The sequence below is a fragment of the Pleuronectes platessa genome, chromosome 6, assembly GCF_947347685.1.
Source record: "Pleuronectes platessa chromosome 6, fPlePla1.1, whole genome shotgun sequence".
NCBI lineage: Eukaryota > Metazoa > Chordata > Actinopteri > Pleuronectiformes > Pleuronectidae > Pleuronectes > Pleuronectes platessa.
The window spans coordinates 20,699,731-20,715,994 of record NC_070631.1 but is presented as its reverse complement, the minus strand read 5'-3'; the positions used below and the strand labels follow the sequence as shown (position 1 = coordinate 20,715,994).

The window sequence follows — 16,264 nt, the reverse complement described above, 5'->3', positions numbered from 1 at the left end:
CATTTTAACTAGAGTTAAACTATATTTGATTTAATCTGATAAAATAATGAGGTCCACCTAGAGAATTCCATTTACTTACTTGTGATGTACTCACCTGCCATCATCTGGCATAATTCACTACATGAGACACATGACAACAGCATGGGTCAGAGCACAGGGACACACACACACACAAACCCGAAGATGAGTCTACACTTTGGTGTGGGACACTTCTCTTTTTGAATGCAATGGTTTTTCTTTTTTTCAGGTAAATTTGAGTCCTAGTCTTCAGTGAAACGCTGACATGTAAAACAAGCCACCAGACTCCAGCCATCGGTCTGTGGATACAATCGAAATGCATCAAACATCGATATATTTGGCTCCGATCCCACACAAATTACCCTTAATGATCATGTTGTGTGCGGTGTAGTGGGTTTATAGCAGCTAGTGGAGCTGCAGGTGACTCACAAACACTCTGAGGAGGTGAGCTGGTGGGCGGGTGAGCTTTTAAAAGTCATTAATTGTGGAATGTATTTACGGGAATCAACAGCATTATTGTCAGGTTTAACACTGTGTGTGACCTGTGAACTCTGCTGGTGTTGTTGATTGCCTGTGTGGATCCATAGAGACCACAAAGATACTGTCTGTACAACACGTGTATGACTGATATCTGGGTCAGATCTCATAGAACTGAATAGAGGGAATTAAGTATTTTATTACCAACGTCAAAACAGTGAGGTTAGTCATTGAAGGCTGGTAACACCTTGAGTTTCTAGTGTGTGTGTTGCATGGCGTTGCTTGTGTGTGTGTGTGTCCCATGTTCTACTGACCTGGGCTAGCGGTGCCCGCACAGGCAGAGACAGCCCCTCGGTTTCGACTCACCAACAGAGCCTCCTGGTTTTCAGCCAGTGCTTGCTTGGCCAGGTAGCGCTCCCTCTTGATCTTCACCTCCAGCGACTCAGGGACGTCAGGTACGATCCAGTCGATGGCTCGCAGCACAAAGAACACCACGTGCTGGAAGATGGGAGACACCCAGACAACAAGATATAAGACCTCCACGTCATACTGAGGAAAGAGACTTGTCCTGTAACTCAATCTACGGTTTGAACGGTTAGTAAACAAGTAGTTGGACATTACATAAAATAGGACAGCAGGAGATGGGGCCCCTGTGCTACCAGCTAAGCTAGTAGACATTCCAAGATGTGATTTTGTGTTCGAGTTGGTATTTCAAGATAATTCCCATTCCCATAGATAATGATAAATAAATAATAAGGTGTAGGAATGTAACTATACTTGTGGATCTTGTATAACGGTGTCAACCAGATAGCAGACATATCAGTTCAAGCAAAGAACAGAGGAGGATGGGAGAGACTCTTTTAAGGGAAGATGAAGCAAAGGTAGATGCTCAACAGGAAATTTTAAGATGAACGGATGCGTCACAGAAATTGTGATTAAAAATGAATAGTGATCGTAAGACAGGAAATATCATCATCTACAAAATAACATAAATTAGTAAAAACTAAAAAGTAAATACACTAACAGAGGGTTAAATGACAAGAAATTCAAGTGTACTTGTGAAAACAAAGGGACAACTGACAAAAGAGATGTGGATGAAAGATCAAATAATAAATAAAAAAACAGTAACATCATTCGAACGACAATAGAATAACAGAGAGACTGAGTAGCTTTCTCGTACCTCAAAAGCAATGATGAAACTAAGTCTGACAGCGAGGAGCTCCCAGTAGAATAGTGAGTGGTTTCCATTGTTGTCTCTGTACGCTTTATATCTGGAAAAGAAAAGTAACATCGCAACAAACTGTGTAATGGTTGGTATGTTTGTGTGTGTGTGTGTGTGTGTGTGTGTGTGCGTGGGTGCGTGTGTTCTGCAGCAGAACAGATGTTGGTCACATCTATAACATGAAATCCGCATGATAAAAACTGAAACTCTGACTCTTTAGAACTTTTCAAGGTTTTAGCTTAGAGTAAAACAAAACAAAACATCTTTGAGAATTTCAAAACCAATGATTGTTTCCCCACTTCAGATTACAGTAAGTGAAAGAATCAGCATACCTGCAGTTTTCAGTGTGGTTGAGTGGGGCGTAAGCCAAGGTAAAGTTGACGTATCCGTGGAGCTCATTATCGAATTTGTACTGGTAGAGCAGACGAGGTAAGAAATCGGACGTGAAGGCTATTAGAAAGGCCTGCAGAAAGACAAAATATGAAGTCAAAGAAAAATCATGTCATCAACAGTGAGGTGCTGTGATGATGCCGTTATCTCACATTGGCGATGACAGACAAGTGCGACAGGGCTTCCAGTATGTTGAACCACACTCCGATGTTCTGGGCACGCTCGGCCACCGGCCTCCGGTACTCGCACACAAACTTGTGCGCGTCCAAACGGATTTCCACCCAGTTGTTGAGGAGGGCGAAGAGCGGAGCGAGGGGGAAGGCAGCCACGAAGATGGTGATGAACCCGAACTGGAGCACTGCAGCACAAGAGTCGTTTTTGTATATTTGTCCAATGAAAGACAGCCGACAATTTGCACACGCAGATTAAACTGCACCACATTCTTTACAGAGAGTTCCAGACTCTCACCCATTTCCAGATACTCTTCAAAGAGGCCTTCACACTCCACCAGCTTGTAATCTTCCTCCCAGCGCTGAGGCTCATGGGATGCCTTACTCCCCAGAACCTTGGCCAAAGTTCTCTTCTGGCGCCAGGCCTTCACTTTACTGTCAGAGCAGAGAGAAAAAAGTATGATCATCGATTTGAAATACACATGAGCATAGTGTTGAGATGAAGTGTTAATCAGAGGTCAGGCTCATTTACAAAACAACGGTCTGGAGCTGGTAGAGATACTGTTGTTTTATCTCATTCTAATTTGATTTGTATATTTTTTATTTCCCACTGCCTTTCGTTTATAATTACTTTTCTGGTCTTTTCCCCTGCAAACTGTGATTCAGATCTAGAACTCATATTGAAGATCTTATATCACATGGCTAACTGAGTTAACTTGTGTCAGTTTTAATAAATTGGGAGGAACGTGGGTTTTTCATTCTTCAAAGCTGGATTCAGTTAGTGCTGTTGTTGCAGTAACTAAGAGGCCTGATCCTTAAAAAGGAGCTGATTTGAGCTTTTCTGTAACACATTGCCTCAAATCTCACTGCACATGTTCAAGCTTCCATATTTTTCCATTCTGAGACAAATGCACAATCTTATTCCTTCCATCTCCAATCCCAAAGACAAACAAACAACCCTGTCGTCCATGTTCACTCACATGGAGATTTGTCACAGGTCAAAGCAGTTAAAGTTAAAGCCAGTATGAAACACATCAAGGGTTTTATAGGTTTTATTTAAAACAAGACCATTTTCTTTGCTCTGTGGCAGCAATCCTCCCAGGTTTAAGCAAAAGAGCACAATAGGAACATGTGCGCTGATCCAAAGAGGAAGACGCTGCCTCCTGAAGGAAGTCCTGCCAACGTCAGGGTTAGATTAAGCCAGTGGTTAGTGAATAGCATAGAAACTCTGTGGGCTGTGTTCCTCAAAGGATTTGGGCCCTAAATGTGGATACAGCTGCAGTAAAGAAGAAAGAAGCTAAAAAACCTCATAGACAAGCAGACAAAACCTGGCTCCAACTCACTCAGCTACAATCAATCACGTGATCGATCAAACTGCAGCAGCTTCAGTGTTAAAGAATCAGCACAGAGATCTACGTTAAACACAGTATATACACTCCTGATCAAAATCTTAAGACCAGTTAAAAAATTGCATGAATTTGCATTTGCACTGTTGGATCTTAGGAAGGTTCTAAGTAGAGCTTCAAAATGCAAAAAGAAGAATTGGGAACAAGAGACCAAAAGTTGTGAGCAGGCAATTTATTGAAAACAACAATTTAACTCAAATAGGCTGTTCATCAGCTGATCAAAAGTTTAAGACCACAGCCTTTAAAAGCCAAAATCTGTGCAAAAATTTGGATTCCATGTCATTTCCTGTCAAGTAATCACACTGTGAAGATCTCTTGATGGCAAAGGCAAAAAAGCTCACTGTCTTTGAACGTGGTAGGATTGTTGAACTGCATAAACAAGGCCTCTCACAACGTGCCATCGCTGCTGAGGTTGGACGCAGTAAGACAGTCATTTTGCATTTCTTAAAAGATCCTCAGGGTTATGGAACAAAAAAATCAAGTGGTAGACCCAAAAAAATCTCACCGGCGCTGAGCCGGAGGATCCGAATGGCTGTCCGTCAAGACACGGGACGATCCTCGTCCCAAGTTAAGGCCATTACTGGTGCTGACTGCAGCCCAATAACCATCAGACGGCATCTGCGAAGGAAGGGCTTCAAAAACAAGAAACGTCTTCAAAGGCCACTTCTCCTTCAACGCCACAAAATTGCCCGTTTAGACCTTGCAAGGGAGCACCAAACATGGGACATTCACAGGTGGAAGAAAGTTTTATTCTCTGACGAGAACAAATTTAACCTTGATGGTCCTGATGGCTTCCAACGTTACTGGCATGACAAGGAGATGCCACCTGAGATGTTTTCTACGCGGCACAGTGGAGGGGGCGCCATCATGATCTGGGTGCTTTTTCCTTCAATGTAGCTCCAGGTTGTGCAGGGGCGTCAAACAGCAGCTGGCTATGTGGAGATGTTGCAGCGGGCATCCCTCATGACTGAGGGCCCTCGTCTGTGTGGTAACGACTGGGTTTTTCAGCAGGACAACGCTCCAATTCACTATGCCCGTCTGACCAAGACTTTTTTCCAGGAGAATAACATCACTCTTTTGGACCATCCTGCGTGTTCCCCTGATCTTAATCCAATTGAGAACATTTGGGGATGGATGGCAAGGGAAGTTTACAAAAATGGACTTCAGTTCCAGACAGTGGATGCCCTTCGTGAAGCCATCTTCACCCCTTGGCGCAACATTCGCACTAGCCTTTTGGAAACACTTGCATCAAGCATGCCAAAACGAATTTTTGAAGTGATCAACAATAATGGTGGAGCTACTCATTACTGAGTCAGTTTTTGACACTTTCATTTCTGTTTTAGGAGGGTTTTTTTTTTTTTTTAGCTGTGGTCTTAAACTGTTGATCAGCTGATGAACAGCCTACTTCTGTTAAATTGTTGTTTTCAATAAATTGCCTGCTCACAACTTTTGGTCTCTTGTTCCCATTTCTTCTTTTTGCATTTTGAAACTCTACTTAGAACCTTCCTAAGATTCAACAGTGCAAAATGCAAATTCATGCAATTTTTTAACTGTTCTTAAGATTTTGATCAGGAGTGTATATATATATATATTGTTTGTTTTACAAAAATGATCCTCTCGTTGCGTGTTTATGTGCAACATGTCAATTGAAAGCCAAACCCAACATTAAACATGCCATTAATAGCTAATGCCTTGGAAGAAGCTCAAAATGTCCAACTGCAGTGTGAGACTGGGTGTGATCTGTGTTTTCTATATGATGAGAAAAGGGAGAGTCACTGGACCACCACACATTTGTTATCAGTTTTTCCATGAGCTTTCCATTCTGCTTTCAGTTGCATTCCCTTTCACTGCGCCTCATAAATCTCTTTTTACATCACAGTGCCACCGGTGGTCAAAACCTGGAAGAGCAGCCTCTTCCTAACTTTTCTTCCACATGTTTTGTTTCCTACAGCCCCCTGCAACCCTGATTCGGCACTATTGTCTGAACACACCCTCTGTGCCAGCGCTGCAGAGGAACCAGGGTGAGCATCACTGCACCAAAGAAACACAGCTGCAGTCAGGATGTCGAGCAGTCTAATGCATCACTTTCACTTAAAAAACAGCCATGACAACACCGAGAAGGTCCAGTACAACAAAACACGGATCAATATGATTAATATTATTTTCTCCATTGACGTTACAGAAGAGCGTTGTAACCCTGGAGCCACATCGACCAGCTAAGAGAAAAGTCGTGACCCAAAAAAAATGTATTCAGAGCAAATAAACTAATATTAGAAAATGGGAAAAAGGTATAAAACTGTGTACATATTTTTTTTAAAGTGAAGGAACTTTGCATCCCATAAACCATTGCGAATGATCCCTTTCCAACGGCAGTATTTCTTCTTGAATTTTGTGACTCTCACCTTTAGACTCTTTTCCTCATCTCTAAAAAAAACGCAGCATGTCAGAAAGTGGAATCATGGTCACTCTGTGGGGAACGCAGTGTAACACTGAACGAGCCGATCCTAGAAGATAGGATTTTTGCATTTCTGGTAGACATTTCTATGGTAACAGCAAGCTTCACCATCACAGCCGTCACTACCTGAGGATTGTTGGTAGTATAGTAATTCTCCTCGACATTCTGAATATAAACTGCTATTCTTAAACAATCTGCTGATATCATAAGGACTTATATATTTATATATATATATTAGGGCTGTGAAATGATTAACATTTTTAATCAAATTAATCACAGGTTTCTATGGATTAATCATGATTAATCACATTACCGATTTTTTCGGAATATTTTTGTGAAAACAAGATTTATGACATTTAACTTTTCTTTTGTGCTGCAACTCAGCAGTTCTTCAGCAGTTATCATTGCTTTTCCATATGGAACATTAATATAATCTTCATCCTAAACAGAATTCGGGTTCCTTAGCCATTGTGTGGTTGAATAAAACTTTTTTTTTAAAATTAAACAGAAATTATTTGAGCTTCTTAGCCATAGGATGGTTGACATTTTTTATATTTTTTGTCACACAACCATTAACCACACCATGATACAATCTAATGCCTCTAAAGGCCCTCTTAGCTACTCGGTCTTTAGCCAGTTGGTGAGGCAAACTAACTTGTTCAAATTCTCTGACAGTAAAGCTGACCGCTTCTTTTGCACAATGTGTCCGGCGAGTGAGTCTGGTTTGGCGCATTCCACTTGAACGCCCCTCGCCGACCAACACATGCTTCGCGTTGCGGTGGTTAGGCGGGTATTGCTACGGTGAAACGATAACGTCTTCTCGCAGAGTGTGCATATCACCTTGGTTTTACTGAATGTTCGATCTTTGTTTTTTTGGAACACGATCTTCCCGTCCAGAAGGTCCTCAGGTTCATCAGAATTATCCATGTTGTTTGTTTGTTTGAATGGCAGCTGCCGTCTGACTGCATTAGAGCGGCGACTAGTGCAGAGGCGGCGGAATTGGAAGGTCCTTCTGCGCATGCGTTAAATGCGTTAAAAAAACCAAACAAATTAATCCTGTAATTTAATCATAACACGTTAACGCGTTATTTTTCACAGCTCTAATATATATGTATGCCCACTTTTATTTTTAATACTTTAGATCTATCAGAAACCGATAGTGGAACATCACAAAAATGATAACATACGGGATAATGAACTCCTGGATGTTGTTGATGAGTTGCTTTCCCACCATGATGATGAAGAGTTGTTCAGCCAGTTCAATGAGACAACCCCCAGGACCACACTGCAATATGAAAACACACAGAAACACAAACACAGATAGATGTAAGTTTTATTTTACCTGCTTGGATAAAAAGGAAAAGAAAACACCAAAAACAATTGCAGGTTCAATATAATCACCCTAATGATACAAAAGCATTTTGACATTTATCATCCAATAGTAGAAGAGGAGACTTACATCCTCATTTCTCATCCCAAACAAGGTCCCATAGTTGGTCGGGTAACCAACAAACCTGCACACAAGCAGAAAGAAAGACACTCAAAATCGTATTGATCACAACTTTTTCTAACTTTCTTTGTGCCTGACTCAAGTCTCACCTTCCTTTAAAGAAAGCCACGTAGAAAGGAGAAGAGTAGAAGTTGACAAACTGGAAGATGAACACCTTGAAGATGAAGGCATTGTCATACTGGGTTTGTGTTCTGTGCATCTCTGCCACAAAGAAAACAAGGATGCACAGTGTTAAAGACTCTAAACCCTGGATATCAGTTTTACCTTTGTTTTCTCTCTCTGATGATCTGAATTAACCTCAGGGTCTGTTTAAAACCTGTCTGATCATGTGACTCCCCATCTGACTTTTCATAGCAGTGTTGCAACGTTCAGAATGCTGCCAGATGTGGTGCTACTGTACTTTGTAGAAATAAGCACCGAAAACAACAAGAAAGATAGACGGGTTTGACGCAGGGTGCTCAGCAATCTGCTACCCTCCAGGCTGCACTGTGTGTTTATGTCCTAAGTGAAAGACTATTTCAAGATGATAGCAAACTTCAGATGTTATGTGATCTGTGAGAATCCTCCACCTTTAGTGAGTTTAGTTGAGCGTTTAGCCTCAGTCAGATGCTGATATCATATTACAGAGCAGTAATGGTTCTTACCCCATTTAGTGAGCTGCTCTGCTAAAGCAGTGTAGACCCGGCCCATCAACAGGATGAGGCCCAGATTCACGATACTGCTGGAGATGTTGGCTATGGTCCCTGCCTGAGGAGGAAGTCATACACATGTATGAATGTACCTACAGTACAGTGTATGTATGTAGCATAACAAGAACAGCACTGCCTTCAAAATAAAATAGCAAATTAACTACATCAGTTAAAATACAGCATATAAAATGCACACATCCACGGTAGACACAATGTGTGGCGCGGATGTACCTCTGTACGCAGGACCGGGCTCTCAGTGTGGAACATCATCACAATGATGATACCGCGGCACATGACTACCGTCACCAGGAAGATCATCACCACACACAGCTGAGAGGAAAGACACACGGAAATTGATTTACAACAATGAAGTTGGTGATTTGTATTTTTTCTTAGATGCACACCATTGGCTGCTATGTCTGATGTGGCCCACTGTGCTACTTACACCACTGCCAGACTCAGCTTTAGTAAATTATTAATTATCACACTCAGTTCACGAGAGTGTAGGGAGCTGTACTGTATTGATCCTAGTGTGTTGCTGTAATCGGCATGAGTCTGAAGAGATTTGTGAAACATGAACTTTGTGTGTGTGTAATGTAGTGTGGTTGCTAGTGGGATCTACTACACACATGGGCTCCTGTTCAACTCCTGTTCATGTGAATAAATATGCAGTTTGCTTTTTATAGTGACTCATAGTCAGGGAAACAACAGGCAGTAAGTTGGCTTTATGCAGCCCAATCAGAAAACTTTCAGGAAGCACTGATTAGCTATAAATGCTTATTATCTCCTTTCAAGATGCCCATGTTTGTCTTTGACTGTCTCGTAGCAAATCGTATTTAGCCGGCAGTTCTCAATTCTCATATGTTGGAGTGTTTCCCAGCAGCCCAGACATACACCACAGCAGCAGATCTCCACAAATTGTATTTAAAAATAGATTCTCTTAATGAAAAGCACTTATTAGTACAATATGCTTATGTTTTCAAGGTTGATCCACAATAAACCAAGTGCTTTCACAGTTTCTGACCTCTCAAGAGAAATTGCTTCATTTAAGTAGATAGCAGGAAGTAGTTCCTTGCCGAACTTTCTACAAAACTGAATCAAGATTACATAACCCTGATGCAGAATTTTACACTTCCCACCTCTGTCACTACCGTCAGAAATAAAGGCTGAGGGAAAACTGATCCTCAGATTCTTGTCCAAGAGGAAGTGAATCTTGGATACAGTATGACAGCGTGTTGCTGAGATTATCAGATCATATCCAGCCCTGTGGGCAAATGACCTGGATTCATTATTAGAATAGGGTTCAGTTACAACTTTAGGATTCAGTGGGACAGCACACAGGTGTAAACCCCACCTCTCTTTTTCTTCAGGATGTAAAGAGTCAAAAGACACCGAGACTCTTCACTGAGACCAAGACTAATGAGACTGATTATACCAATAAGACAATGAGAGTTTATGCACACAGTACATGTGTGGAGGCTAATCAGGATGTTGCAGTAAAAAAACATCATGTGACTCTTGGGAAACAAGTAATTAATCCAGTGACACAAGGTGTATTATATTCATGAGATTAGAAGTTTGACACCCAATATCAGACTGATATAAAAAACTGTTGAATATTCTTGATGTCAAACTAGGTCTTAAGATGGACACAATGAAAGAATGTTCTAATAACCCAAGTACTTCCATTTACGGTATGGCTACTATAAACTGATGAGCCTGAAGTTCATAACAGCTCCAGAGCTGTCTTTTAAACATTGTAAAAGTGTCTCACCATCATTATGATGACCATGGAGCCTGTGAACATGCGGGTCAGCCTGGTTTTTTCTGGAAAGTAGGGCTCTTTGACTCCAGTCACTGGGTTCTGCTCCATAGTCGGGGCCTTGGCTGCAAACTCTGGCCGAGGACGCTCCTGAGGGAACATAGTGATGACAACAGCCTCAGTGGTAACGTGTAATTTACTTTTTCCCCGTGTTGTTTACTCCTGTTTGCTCGAAATGAGAAGTCAACTGTACTGCAACTTAAAAAAAAATATTGTCGATGGAAGATTACGAGGAGGTTATGTATTCACCCCTGTATGTTTGTTTGTCCGCAGGATGATATAAAAACTGCAGATCACGTTTTAATGAGACTTGTGGGGAGGATGCAACACAGGTCAAGAAAGAACTCAATACATTTTGGAGCAGATCCATGAAGGGTTTCGAGTTGGTTCGATTTTTTTATACATTTAGGTCTTTTTGACAATCAGATTTTCAGCCTGGGTGGAGGGATGTGCCCTTCTAGGTTAGTAAGTAAGACAAATACTAAGATTGCTCTGTGGCTGTTAAACTTTCCTGTGTGGTAAACTCATTGTTAAATCTTGTTAAGTGAAGTTCTTTTGGAAAAGGTCTAGAAGCCCAGAGGTTTGACCAATTGGGATGTTCGCAGTTACCAACTGCCTTACCAGGACTTACCCAAGAACCATAAGACCAATGTGGCCAGACTAATACTGAGTTCAAAAAAGAAAGGAAGGGTTATGAGACCTCTTCTTCATGGAAGTCCATGCAGTCCCAGTGATGGGCCAGGGTGGACATCTTTCGCTTCCAGTACTCCAGAAAGGTTACGGCCCAGAACGACATGAACACACTGAAGAGGACCGTACCTGGGTGGTCGAATAAGTAGCCCATCTGCAATGCAGAGAGGTTCACACATTAACTCATAGTCTGTCAAATTCTAATCCGTAGAAACTGTTTTGTTAACCAGTGAAATGTCTGGACAGTTCTTTACCTTAGCCATGGTGCAGATTTCAGACATGTTCCAGGCGTTACAGGTGTTACACAGAGGACACATCAGATAAGTGTCTCCACTCGTACAGATTTCCTTACTGCTGACAGACACACAGATCAGTCACATCTGAGAAAAAATGTTTTATAAAGCTTTCAGTCTAGGAGTGCCTCTTTTCAGATTTTTAATGATTGGTGGGGTTAATCACATCTACTCATAATTATTAATGGGAGAGCCGAAGGACAAACACACACACACACACAAACACACACACACACACACACACACACACACACACACACACACACACACACACACACACACACACACACACACACACACACACACACACACACACACACACACACACACACACACACACACACACACACACACTTTGCAATGGGGAGATTATCCTGCACTAATAGTGTATTATCACATGAGACGACTGCAGTTTATTGCTGCTGGAGGATTCTCTCCATCCATTCTCCACTAATCAATGGTTTTAATCTACAGTGTGAACTAATGAACGTCATGAATCTAAGCCATTGGATTGTCTTCCTTCCTAATGTATCGACTCATCTTTCATTCTCTCTAACCTCGTGTGTTATGCACCATAGTGAGAGGAATGGTCTAGTACTGAAAACTTCAGGATGTCACAGAAAGAAAACAGATACTAAGTCAATATTAGATATACACAGTATAGAGAGCCAGTCCACAGTGCTGTGAATAATGTATAAAACACTGGGCACAGACATACCCCATGTGAATTGTATTGTAGTTTTGGTTTTTGTGCAGGTCAGACTGCGCTTTCAACTGTTTGCATCTCAAATTGTAATTGTTGGATTAAATGTGGGATGAAAGAAATTTCTGGCCAAACATTTTAGGAACTAAACTTATTATTTTTTTACTGGTTAGATCGATACTGATATCATGCCCGAGGGTTGACTTCAGAGCTGCACGGTGGCTATGGTGCCAGATGCCCCATATGGACTGCAAATCCAGGTTCTGGTGCAGGCACAATGATGCGTCACTACTAGTGATATCAGGACTGAGGAAAGTCTCTGTATCCATGTTGTTCAGGTATACACAGGAAAACATGTATTTTCTACAAGGAGAGGATGGAAAATGTAAATAGTGAGATATGTCCTTGGCTGATTATAATTTATGTCCTGGGGAACATGATTTACTCACAGTAGCTCTCATTGCTTCTTGTTTATTTGGTGATGATAGAAATTGAAGAGAATTGTATGCCTTAATGATGAGAGTGAGATGACAGGATATGAGGAGAGACAGGCATGGGAGAACTATATGCAACAAAGATCATTTCAGTTAAAGCCCTTAATAGATGAACTAAATCAAACCCATCACTCAATCAACTGTGTTTTAATGTGTGTTGGTTTGTGTAATGCTCCGCTGCTCCTTGTCTTGTCTTGTACAATTAGGCATGTAATTAGAGTGTGTGCGTACTCACGCTGGTGTGTTGGTACCCATGGACATGACTCCTGAAACAAAGACTAGGGTTCCGACCACTGCTGCCGGCAGCAGCCAGGCTGTGTAGAAACCTGCAGTGACATAAAGCTACATTAGGCCACAGCTCTCAGCTGATGCAGGGGGATGGTGCCATTACACTGCTGCACTGCTGTTTAATGCTGGAGAGTCCTTGATCGAGACGTCATGTTGGCATCACAGAAAAAATACAATGTTTCTCATGCTGTAGAGATTTTATTCTCTTTGTTAAATAGGAGGGGGAAAATTGAGACCAAAGGACAAAAACAGTTCATTCCCCAATCAGCTTAATATGCATTCAAAAATAAAGGGTGATGAAGGTGTGTCACAATAAACAAATACATTTTTTACAAAATATTTGTATTTTTTAAATAATTTGAAGAACTTTGGTTTCTGTTCTTCAGTTTCGAGATAAAAATCATCACGGGAGAGTTGAATGGGGCTGAATAAGAATGTATATTTACCCAGCCATGCAAAGTAGAGTGCAATCTTCTCTCCAAAGTACTCCCTGATGTGGTCCAGAGGTTGGTACTTGTACCATTCGAACCAGCGGGCCCAGTAGTGGTAAAGAACCTGCCTCTGGTTGAGTTCTTCAGGACGGATCTCAAACTTAGGTAGTTCAAAAGGGCCCTGATGGAAAAAAACGAAACAAGCCAAAATACACATGCAACTGTTAAGAGAAGGAGGACAACACAAAACCTTCCATCAGATTTAAGAGCAGATAAATAGTATCTGACCTCATGGAGGGGGAAGGCTGCAGTGTACGCCCCTTCATTTATCAGTCTGTCCACTCCAACTTCAGACCTCTTCTTTCTGCCGTAAACCGTCTTGGTGAGAATCTCATACACCTGATATAAAACACAAACTTTCACTCCATTAGATTAAGTATACATTATGGATACATTAAATACGTCGTGGAGGAAGTCCTGCTACTCACAACACGGTGTCTCTGTGTATTAGTGAAGTAGGATTCATGGTCCTCACCACCGAGGAATCTGTAAAAGCCAGTTACACTCTTACTGTATGTTCACAATGCAATGTGAGCTGATTCTCTTATTGATCGACGTTAGTGAACTCACCTGCTCATCTTCGACTTGCGAAAAGCACATGTGTAATAGTCCAGTGGCCTGTTTGGCACCGACTCTGTCATTATATTAGGTATGCATAGTCTGCTCAGTACCCGAGCAGAGGTGTTTAAATCCAGATTTGGCTGTGCCTGGAAGACCAACACACACGGATTCAGTATTCATAATATTTGATCAACATATTCCTTATATTCAGTGAAGTTGTAATACTTAAAATCTCATTTAATTGTGTGACAACCACGGTTGTACCAGCATTTCATTCAAATGAGAGATGTCCATTGAGTTTTAGTAACAGCAAACACCTTAAGAGGTTAATCTGTCGGTGATGCAACAACAAACCGAGGACTGGGAGGATTCACGGTGTCATTAGGAAGAGGATTTCACAATCAATGATGTCGCCCAACACAGTAAGACTCTATATCCTCTACAATAAATCCAGGTTGTACCCACATAGCTCGAACAAATTCAACCAGAATCAGAATCAAAGAAGGGCTGTGATGTAATGAGAACTTTAAGGATTATAACTATTTAATAATATTTAGTTCTAGACTGCTGTGTTGACCTGTAATGGAGCTCTGAGACAGAGTTCCTCAGCATAGCACACCATCACATCCCAGGGAGCATTCACTTTCAGAAAGTGTATTGTTTTCTTTTCATTCGCTGTTTCCTCCTAAAATGACGACAGGCCACATTGAGAAGTTGTTAGTGAATATGTACACAGAAACAATGATCAGATTTGAACCTCATGACTAAGATAAATAATCTGATGTACTGAACCTTTTCCATGAGCAGTCCAGCACTCTCCAGGTTCTGAACAAACTTCTCCCTCCACTGTTCCAGCTGGGCCTTCCTCCGCTCAGAGCGGCTGGTCTCCTCGGTGGGCACGGCCTCCCCCTCCTCGCAGGTCGCCTCACTCTTCCCCTTCCCTCGCTTCTTCCTCCGCGAGCGAACCTCCCACACCAGCACGAAGTCTGAACTCAGATCAACCATAAAGAGCCACACGTTTCGAAAGGGACTGACCCGGTCACACATTAAACAGTGAGTGAATAGAAAGTGCTGCTGCTGCCTACCAATTTTAGTTCTTCCATCTCTGAAGTATATCCCCGGCTGTGGAACTGGCTGGTTACTTCTTGTATTCCAGTGACGGTCAATGGGATCGTCACCGTCCATATCTTCGTCAGCAGCTGCTGCTGAAAGCTGAAAGCATCCACAGTTTAGTTATGATGATTAAAAACCAGTTAGAGCAGCAGGCAAAATATTATTTCAGTTGTGCAAGTAAACCATCTGTTCTGTATGAGGATGGTTCATTTCATTTGGATGAGGTGTAACAATAAATTCCTGCAAGTGCCATTGCACAGCATCATAAAAACCTCCTCTTAGAGTCAAGGGAGACATGATAAGAACCATGTATGACTATATCTCAACAAAAACGTGATTTTAATATACCACACTGCCTGTGGATATCACATTAAGAAGAAAACCCTTCTAGATTCACTGCATCAGGTTTGAGGTGTGAATGCATGAGGGAGAGAAGCAGCCGTATAAACCAATGTACAGTTATTATCAAAGTTTTCGTCATGTATATAAAAGTAGCAGTATGAGGAAATAGTCAAACTGTGCTCACATATCTTGGGGGGATGTAGACTCCGTTCTGCAGACTCCCATAGCTCTCGGTGGTTTGTGCTTCGCCTCCATAGTCCAGATCCAGGAGGACTTCTCTGTCTCCCTTCCTCAGCATGATGTGTCTGGACTCGTTAAACTAGACGAATCGCCTAAACTGTACAGCCCAAGAAATTAGTGCTCATCGCTGAAGTATTTCACAGCTGACGACTCCAGACATGCTGGGAAAAGAGACTAAAAAAGGAGGTTGATACAGAACCTTTGCTGGAGAGAAAATGAGGCTGCTGCTGAGGTTTTGCACCAACCTGTGCTTTTCTCTCCCTCGTCTCTATCTCTGCATCCGTCTGGTTCCTCGGCTCCACTGATAAATAGCTGTGAAACACCGTAATGGACGTAGAATACAGTCAGTGGCGGAGACTTTTGCTGCCTGCGTGAATGGAAATGTACTTCAGGACCTACACTAGTGGCTGCGCACATCCCCGCCTCATAAATAATGCAGCAGCCAGTCAGGGGGCAGTGGATGAGAGAAAGATGCAGGATACATGAGGGAGAAATCTCCTTGATGTTAATGGGTATTCCCCCCTCCACACAAGCTATTTTCATTGTCTGTTTTAAAATGTACACCCAATTAACATAAATAATTAATTGAGGAGAATCTCCAGCCAGCCATCTACGCTTCATTTTCTGATTTGCTGAAGAAAATCACATTTTCCCTCAGAGAAGCATCAGCACCACAGCTCACATCATTTCTTTTCTGCCGCATCTCGCCTCTTTTTCGCTTGACTGCATTGCTGCAGTCAAGACGGGGCTGGATGTGAGGAGAGTATGGAGAGGTATGTAGAGAAGGGGAGGAAAAGGGAGACGCCAGGAGGAAGTTGGACAGTGTTGGCCTGACGTAGAGACCGAGAGTGAGGGATTAAAATTGCATAAGAGTGAAATTAACGAGGGAC

The 16,264-nt window shown here is 42.0% G+C and overlaps 1 protein-coding gene across 1 annotated transcript; it reads right to left on the bottom strand.

Moving 5' to 3' along the window:
• Positions 1–801: 801 nt before the first annotated feature.
• Positions 802–15,663, bottom strand: ano11 (anoctamin 11). The gene is made up of 22 exons (XM_053424686.1): positions 15,319–15,663; positions 14,765–14,891; positions 14,472–14,665; positions 14,257–14,364; positions 13,689–13,825; positions 13,547–13,604; positions 13,347–13,457; positions 13,074–13,239; positions 12,575–12,665; positions 11,104–11,200; positions 10,860–11,003; positions 10,112–10,249; positions 8,569–8,667; positions 8,293–8,395; positions 7,738–7,849; positions 7,598–7,652; positions 7,326–7,423; positions 2,576–2,712; positions 2,260–2,465; positions 2,050–2,180; positions 1,676–1,766; positions 802–993 (listed from the first exon to the last, which is right to left on the bottom strand). Exons 1-22 carry the CDS (start codon positions 15,430–15,432, stop codon positions 802–804), a joined length of 2,709 nt encoding a protein of 902 aa, XP_053280661.1. The 5' UTR covers positions 15,433–15,663.
• Positions 15,664–16,264: the final 601 nt, after the last annotated feature.